The sequence below is a fragment of the Procambarus clarkii genome, chromosome 5 (genome assembly GCF_040958095.1).
Source record: "Procambarus clarkii isolate CNS0578487 chromosome 5, FALCON_Pclarkii_2.0, whole genome shotgun sequence".
Classification (NCBI taxonomy): Eukaryota; Metazoa; Arthropoda; class Malacostraca; order Decapoda; family Cambaridae; genus Procambarus; species Procambarus clarkii.
Window position 1 is genome coordinate 24,688,718 of NC_091154.1, and position 8,850 is coordinate 24,697,567.

The following is an 8,850-nucleotide window of genomic DNA, read 5'->3' on the forward strand; positions in this document are numbered from 1 at the left end:
TGGCTTGTTGAGCTTGTAGCTGTTGTTCCTTGTGTTACATTGTGGCTTGTTGAGCTTGTAGCTGTTGTCCCTTGTGTTACATTGTGGCTTGTTGAGCTTGTAGCTGTTGTTCCTTGTGTTATATTGTGGCTTGTTGAGCTTGTAGCTGTTAGCTGTTGTCCCTTGTGTTACATTGTGGCTTGTTGAGCTTGTAGCTGTTGTCCCTTGTGTTACATTGTGGCTTGTTGAGCTTGTAGCTGTTGTCCCTTGTGTTACATTGTGGCTTGTTGAGCTTGCAGCTGTTGTTCCTTGTGTTACATTGTGGCTTGTTGAGCTTGTAGCTGTTGTTCCTTGTGTTATATTGTGGCTTGTTGAGCTTGTAGCTAGTGCCTCTTATGTGCGATACATTGTATTACAAATAAAGCGACAAATTGGTCGTTGTATTTCAGCTACAACATAATGGATGATCTTTCTAATACCTTAAGCAAACCCTTTATAAAATTCAACGGAGCTGTCATGTATGATTAGGTAAAGGCAATTTTGCAAATAATTAATTATTTTCATAAGTAATATTTATAATGGTGAATTTGAGAGACAAATTTTTTTTATCTCTAAAGATACAGTAGCTGTAAAATGGGGAGAGGTACTGTATGTTCTCACTATACATACAGAACCTCCATATTGTAACTGGGGGGTTCTATATTAATAGGGCGTGCTATATTAAGTTGGATTAGGGCATGGCTACATCAAAGGAAACAAAGAGTTAGTATAAATGGGGTCAAGTCAGAGTGGGAAAATGTTGTAAGTGGGGTGCCTCAAGGCTCTGTCCTGGGACCTCTGTTGTTTATAATATATATAAATGATTTAGATTCAGGTTTGAGTAGCAATATTTGCAACTTTGCCGATGATACAATAATCGGTAGGGAAATTAGCACGGAAAAATACTCTCTATCACTTCAAGTCGATCTAAATAGGGTTTTGAAATGGTCAAAAGATTGGCAGATGCAGTTTAATGCTGATAAATGTAAAGTTTTGAGGCTAGGTAATGATGATAGAGTTACAAGATACGAGCTAGATGGTGTTGAGATTGTGAAATTGGATTGCGAAAGGGATCTGGGAATAATAAGTAACGTTAGTAACGCTACTAACGTTAGTTAGTAGCACTACTAACACCTGGTGTTGTTCTTCAGCTATATCATGCTCTAGTTAGGCCCCATTTAGATTATGCAGTTCAGTTTTGGTCGCCGTACTATAGAATGGATATAAATTCACTTGAACGTGTCCAGCGTAGGATGACTAAGTTAATTCCCCAAATTAGAAACCTGTCATATGAAGAAAGATTAATAAAGCTTAAATTGCATTCACTGGTAAGGCGAAGTGATGCTGGATGACAAGATAGAGATTTACAAGTGGATGAATGGACATAAGAAAGGGGATATTAATAGGGTATTAAAAGTATCAACACAAGACAGAACACGAAACAATGATTATAAACTGGATAAGTTTAGATTCAGGAAAGACCTGGGTAAGTACTGGTTCGGTAACAGGATCGTTGATTTGTGGAACCAATTACCGTGGGTTGGACATGTTTGGGATTGGGTGGTTATAAATAGGAGCTGCCTCGTATGGGCCAATAGGCCTTCTGAAGTTACCTTTATTCTTATGTTCTTATAACAGCAAACACAGGCGGGACAGAAGCGGTTGGGCACGTTTCTCTTCACCTAATAGACCTGTTCGGCTAGCAGTCAATAGGTACCCAGAATCTTGTCAACCGTTGTGGGGTTGCATATATATGCACAGGCTTCTTGTCCCCTAATCTTGAGGTTATCTTGAGATGATTTCGGGGCTTTTAGTGTCCCACGGCCCGGTCCTCGACCAGGCCTCCACCCCCAGGAAGCAGCTCGTGACAGCTGACTAACACCCAGGTACCTATTTTGCTGCTAGGTAACAGGGGCATAGGGTGAAAGAAACTCTGCCCATTGTTTCTCGCCGGCGCCTGGGATCGAACCCAGGACCACAGGATCACAAGTCCTGCGTGCTGTCCGCTCGGCTCCCTTAAAACGAATTACGATCTTAATTATCAATTTTGTTGGTTAAGAGATGTACCGCATTCTAGGCCATCTTGAGGTTATCTTAAGATGATTTCGGGGCTTAGCGTCCCCGCGGCCCGGTCTTCAACCAGGTCTCCTTTTTGTTACACACCCCCCAGGAAGCAGCCCGTAGCAGCTGTCTAACTCCCCGGTACTTATTTACTGCTAGGTGAACAGATGCATCAGGGTGAAAGAAACTCTGCCCATTTGTTTCCACTTCCGCCGGGGATCGAACCCGGAACCTTAGGACTACGAATCCCGAGTGCTGTCCACTCAGGTATCTGGCCCCTGTATATCTCTATACAGGTCATTCCACAATTCTCGACTCCTAATTTGCATGGTATATCTGCTCTGGTTGAGTCATCGTGTAATATGTACTAATTTGGGAATTAAATAGAATTTGAAACTTGTTTTCGTATTTTATGTGTTTATACACATATGAAAAAGTCATATATGTGAGGTCGAGGTCATATATAGGAAAAGAGAAAGTTTTCCGTGTGTGGATGCCACAAAAATCAAAGTTTTAAAAGATACAGACGATTAACTTCAGTCTGGCTGTCGTTTATGTGAGACCCGCAGCTCGTAAAAACTTTTAGTCCACCATTGTCTCTGATACGTTTTCTCTCGTTCCCAAAGTTCATGATCCTCTTTTTTTCCCATTTTCTAACGATGGTTCTATATATACCATTTTCTGTGAAAGTTTGTATACAGTATCTGGCCGCAATGCAGCAACGTGGCGGACTGAGTTGGGTCTTATTCACTGCATTTCCCCTTAATTTTCGCTCGTTTTGTGCACCAACGTATCCGCCATCTTGTTACAGACTCTCATTTGTCTCTCAGATACGATCGGAGAATTGGAAGTTTCAGATCGCTCAGTATTTGGGGCGGGATACCCCCTATTCTGACGGTTCTGTAAGCTTATCCTCTGTGGCGATATACGTTGTCATTTTGGAAAGGGGTGATACCCACCAGAACGGCAGCTTTTCACTGTTCATTCCGGAGCCGAGTGGAAGGCCTGGAATCAATACTGGAATTCTAGGACGCAAACTTGGCGCCTTCTGGAACATTGCCTGCCAGACGTAAGAATATTGCTCTTAAACTACTCTACCTCATTAACAATTTAGCAATTCCTCATAGCGTCTGTATATTCGTATGGACACATATAAACAGCAATATCGGAATTTGTTAATTCAACTTTATAGTTGCGAGATATATATTTGTGGTGCATGGCCTAGTGTGCTTGCCGGTACGAGATGTTTTCCCCGTTAGTGAAACGGTTGGAACGTTGTGGCAGTGAAGCTCTGGCGGCGAGGCAGGTGGGACGCAGGACCCTCCCGTGCCATGCGCCTCCTGGCCCAGGTGACCACCAACATCCTTCGATATCCTTCACACTTTCCTTATCTCTTTCTCTATTTATCTCTATCTCTCTCGTAGCAGGATCTCTCCGGCTTGAGTGATGTAGAAAGGATTATTTGTAGTGTTTATCAGTGATTTTAAACACGATATTCCAGTTAATTTTCATTGAATCAGAAACCTGGAACTTGGGTCCAGGATTTTCCATCTGTGATATCAGGAAAAATTAATTATAAGTGCTCCATTAATGTCATTAATTACTAATAGAGTTAAAGTGAACTATTTCATTTGTGTGAATTATCTGCAAGTGCCGAAATCATTTGCATTGCTAATTTTTATGTTATAAGATCAGTGAATAAACTCACACATCACTTGTCGGTTTGATCTCTACGTATCCTGATCCCTGACTGTGACCCTGAACATCTGGCCCTAATTCCTGACATCTGGCCCTAATTCCTGACATCTGGCCATAATTCCTGACATCTGGCCCTAATTCCTGACATCTGGCCCTAATTCCTGACATCTGGTCCTGATTCCTGACACCTGGCCCTGATTCCTGACACCTGGTTATACGTAACCCCTGAACTCCAATCACTAGGTTTGTCAACGACACGACCCTAATGCTGGCCCTAACTATACCCTGTAAATACCTGTTTCCTAGTTTTCAATCTTAGTCACGTGTCCCTGAGTTGTCAATGTTTCCCACTGAACTTTTATTTCTCATTTAGGCCATTGGCCCTGAATTAGGTTTTTTCCCTGAACTTTCTGTAAAGCTTTGAGCCTTATTCTTGTCTCTTTGCCATGCCCTAAGCTTTCTCTATGGCCCTGAAAAGCTGCTCTTGGCTGTGGCTCTGGTCTATTTTTCCTCGGTTTTGTCCCTACGGCCCTGAGGCCTGTCCCTACTTTTAAATATTTGTTCTAGCCCTAAACCTTGAGTTATTTTCGCTTACCCATTAGCCCTAAGCATTCTTTTCGTGTCCTGATCCTCAGAGTCTAGATTCTAATCATTCACCCTAATCCCTGACTGAATCATCACCCTAGTTCTTGTCCCTGAATCACCATGCTAGTTCGAGACTTTGAACCAACACCTTCGTTCGTGACCCTGAATTATCTTCATAGTTCTTAACCCTGAATCATTTGCCTAATCTTGACCCCTGAATCATGACATGCATTCTTGACCCTGAATCACCATTCTAAGTCTTAACCCCGACACATCACCATAGTTTGTGACTCTAAGTCATCACCCCTAGTTCCTGACCTTGAATTATCGCCCTACTTCATAACCCTGAATGATCAGTCTAAATTGTGACCCTGATCATCACTCTATCTCTTGGCCCTGATCTTTGACCTTGACATTTATGCCTGATTTTGAACTTTTAACCTTTTAAAGGTCACCTGATTTTTAAGGTCTTGGCCCTGAATCTTAGCTGTGGCCCTGAGATTTGTCCTTTGTTCAAAACCCTCTCAGTATCCCTAACTCTTCATTATCACTTGTCATTGGCCCTGAATCTGACGCTTGTTCACAACCCTAGTATTCTGCACTGACCCTATGTCTTCCTTTGCCCCTGAGGTCTTGCCCCAAGCCCTAAATATTGCCCCAGGCTCTAATTAGGTCAGATACCTTTATTTAAGCTCAATTCGTGGTCCTTACGCCATCCCTGACTATCCCTAGTAGTGTAACCCACCCCCCGACCCTAATTTCAATCTGTCCCTAACCATTGATCCCTAAATTTTGACTTCTTCACCCCTTGCCTTCCGTCTCTCAGTCCCTGGCTTTCAGCACCATTTCTGGCCTATTACACTGAACCCTGCAACCGGTTCCTGATCCTTGCCCTGATCCTGTCCGCCCTTCATTACTCCCCTGAAACATTCTCTCTGGCCCTGAAGAGGGCCTTGGAAGATGGTTGGTTGCTTGGGCCATGTTGGTCCAGTAGCGCGTTGTTCTTGCAGCCGTGTGTAGCCCTGAAGTAGCCCCCCCAGTGTAGACTACGGTGTCTAGGCCAGCGGTGTGTAGCTTGCATAGTGTGCATGTAGCCGTGGTGTAGTACTGTGTCACTCTATGTGTGTAGCCCCTATAGTGTGTGAGTGTGGCGGGCGCAAGGGGCTACTGCGCTGTGTTTGCGTGTCCCGCTACACGTAGTGCTACTGCTACTGCTATGCTCTACTCTCTCCCGGATATCATATATATATATATATATAGATAGATATACAATATATCAAACTCCTTACAGCATACACTCCTCCCATCCCTCACCGGCTCGTCAATATTATCGGCAGATAACAACGATTTCTTTTCCGAAATCAACGAAAAACTGGGCTCATTTTTATTCGGATTAAAGTATAATTTTTTTTTATTAAAGTATTAAAGCAAAAATAAAATATTTAAAGACTACATAAAACATAATAGCATAAAATCTTGTTGTGAATAAATTTTACATAGATTATTTGTTTTATGGCCATAACGAAAAAGGAAAATGAACATATAGCAGCCTGAAGAACTGTAGAGTGTTCAGACCAATGATATTTAAGGGTAATTACATCGTACAGAACTGTGTCGTTGTAACCAATGTGAGCTTTATTGATTTGCTGACAACAACCGTCTCGTCGAAGCTGTCATCACCTGCAGCTGTAGTACCTGCAGTTACAAGCCATCTTCACTCAAACTTGTGCTAGAAAAGCACTGGTGTTTACCTCCTTCGGGCAAGCCTACAGGACGTACCACTACCATGGACAACGTCACAGTCAATTCGTACGTTGAAAATGAGACGAAAAGCACCCTGTTGGACACAGCCACAAGCGACCTGGATGTGCAGGTGTCCGGGATAGTGTTGGGCCCCCTTGGTGGCCCGCTCGGTGGCCCCCACGACACAGAGCCCTCGTCTATATACCGGTACGACCCCCTCACCTACTCCTCGTAGCTTCTTCCTCACTCTCTCTCACTCACTCTCCCTCACACGATGTCTTCCTCGCTCCTAGCTGCTTGCACCTCTGCAATGTTGACTGCTTTTGTAATGTTCTTGATCAATGTGGCGAAAATTTAGGTCTAGTCTTGCATCTTGATCTCTTGCTAATTGTTTACTATTTTGTCATAGAGTTTAATACTAGTTCCTGCTTGCTGCCCCCTTCATACATGGTGTATGGATATTTATACAATACATGTATGATGCACTTAGTGTATGGATACATTCCTGGTGTATGGATACATTCCTGGTGTATGGATACATCCTTGTGCACTTGGTGTATGTACACACTTTGTGCACCTGGTGTGTACACCACCTTGTGCACCTGGTGTATGTACACCACCTTGTGCACCTGGTGTGTACACCACCTTGTGCACCTGGTGTATGTACACCACCTTGTGCACCTGGTGTATGTACACCACCTTGTGCACCTGGTGTATGTACACCACTTTGTGCACCTGGTGTGTGTACACACCTTGTGCACCTGGTGTATGTACACACCTTGTGCACCTGGTGTATGAACACACCTTGTGCACCTGGTGTATGTACACACCTTGTGCACCTGGTGTATGTGCACCTGGTGTGTGTACGCACCTGGTGTATGTACACACCTTGTGCACCTGGTGTATGTACACACCTTGTGCACCTGGTGTGTGTACACACCTTGTGCACCTGGTGTATGTACACACCTTGTGCACCTGGTGTATGAACACACCTTGTGCACCTGGTGTATGTACACCACCTTGTGCACCTGGTGTATGTACACCACCTTGTGCACCTGGTGTATGTACACACCTTGTGCACCTGGTGTGTGTACACACCTTGTGCACCTGGTGTATGTACACCACCTTGTGCACCTGGTGTATGTACACCACCTTGTGCACCTGGTGTGTGTACACACCTTGTGCACCTGGTGTGTGTACACCACCTTGTGCACCTGGTGTATGTACACCACCTTGTGCACCTGGTGTATGTACACACCTTGTGCACCTGGTGTGTGTACACACCTTGTGCACCTGGTGTATGTACACCACCTTGTGCACCTGGTGTATGTACACCACCTTGTGCACCTGGTGTATGTACACACCTTGTGCACCTGGTGTGTGTACACACCTTGTGCACCTGGTGTATGTACACACCTTGTGCACCTGGTGTATGTACACACCTTGTGCACCTGGTGTATGAACACACCTTGTGCACCTGGTGTATGTACACCACCTTGTGCACCTGGTGTATGTACACCACCTTGTGCACCTGGTGTGTGTACACACCTTGTGCACCTGGTGTATGTACACACCTTGTGCACCTGGTGTATGAACACACCTTGTGCACCTGGTGTATGTACACATCTTGTGCACCTGGTGTATGTGCACCTGGTGTGTGTACACACCTTGTGCACCTGGTGTATGTACACACCTTGTGCACCTGGTGTATGTACACACCTTGTGCACCTGGTGTATGTACACCACCTTGTGCACCTGGTGTGTGTACACACCTTGTGCACCTGGTGTATGTACACACCTTGTGCACCTGGTGTATGAACACACCTTGTGCACCTGGTGTATGTACACCACCTTGTGCACCTGGTGTATGTACACCACCTTGTGCACCTGGTGTATGTACACACCTTGTGCACCTGGTGTGTGTACACACCTTGTGCACCTGGTGTATGTACACCACCTTGTGCACCTGGTGTATGTACACCACCTTGTGCACCTGGTGTATGTACACCACCTTGTGCACCTGGTGTGTGTACACACCTTGTGCACCTGGTGTATGTACACACCTTGTGCACCTGGTGTATGAACACACCTTGTGCACCTGGTGTATGTACACACCTTGTGCACCTGGTGTATGTGCACCTGGTGTGTGTACACACCTTGTGCACCTGGTGTATGTACACACCTTGTGCACCTGGTGTATGTACACACCTTGTGCACCTGGTGTATGTGCACCTGGTGTGTGTACACACCTTGTGCACCTGGTGTGTGTACACACCTTGTGCACCTGGTGTATGTACACACCTTGTGCACCTGGTGTATGTACACACCTTGTGCACCTGGTGTATGTACACACCTTGTGCACCTGGTGTATGTGCACCTGGTGTGTGTACACACCTTGTGCACCTGGTGTGTGTACACACCTTGTGCACCTGGTGTGTGTACACACCTTGTGCACCTGGTGTATGTACACACCTTGTGCACCTGGTGTATGTACACACCTTGTGCACCTGGTGTATGTGCACCTGGTGTGTGTACACACCTTGTGCACCTGGTGTATGTACACCACCTTGTGCACCTGGTGTATGTACACCACCTTGTGCACCTGGTGTATGTACACCACCTTATGCACCTGGCGTATGAACACCACCTTGTGCACCTGGTGTATGTGCACCTGGTGTGTGTACACACCTTGTGCACCTGGTGTATGTACACCACCTTGTGCACCTGGCGTATGAACACCACCTT

The 8,850-nt window shown here is 45.2% G+C and overlaps 1 protein-coding gene across 7 annotated transcripts in view; it reads left to right on the forward strand.

The window, feature by feature from the left end:
• The first annotated feature begins 3,371 nt into the window (after window positions 1-3,371).
• The window catches only part of LOC123762644 (potassium voltage-gated channel subfamily A regulatory beta subunit hyperkinetic), a 215,931-nt gene continuing 210,452 nt past the window's right edge, over window positions 3,372-8,850 (forward strand). For 6 of the 7 annotated variants that reach the window (XM_045749344.2, XM_069340003.1, XM_069340010.1 and 3 more), the window contains exons 1-2: window positions 3,372-3,428; window positions 5,893-6,312. In XM_045749344.2, the coding sequence (XP_045605300.1) occupies window positions 6,149-6,312 (164 nt within the window). In that variant the 5' untranslated portion in view covers window positions 3,372-3,428; window positions 5,893-6,148. Of the gene's footprint in view, window positions 3,429-5,680; window positions 6,313-8,850 lie in introns of those variants that run through there. The other variant, XM_069339995.1, reaches the window with a different exon arrangement.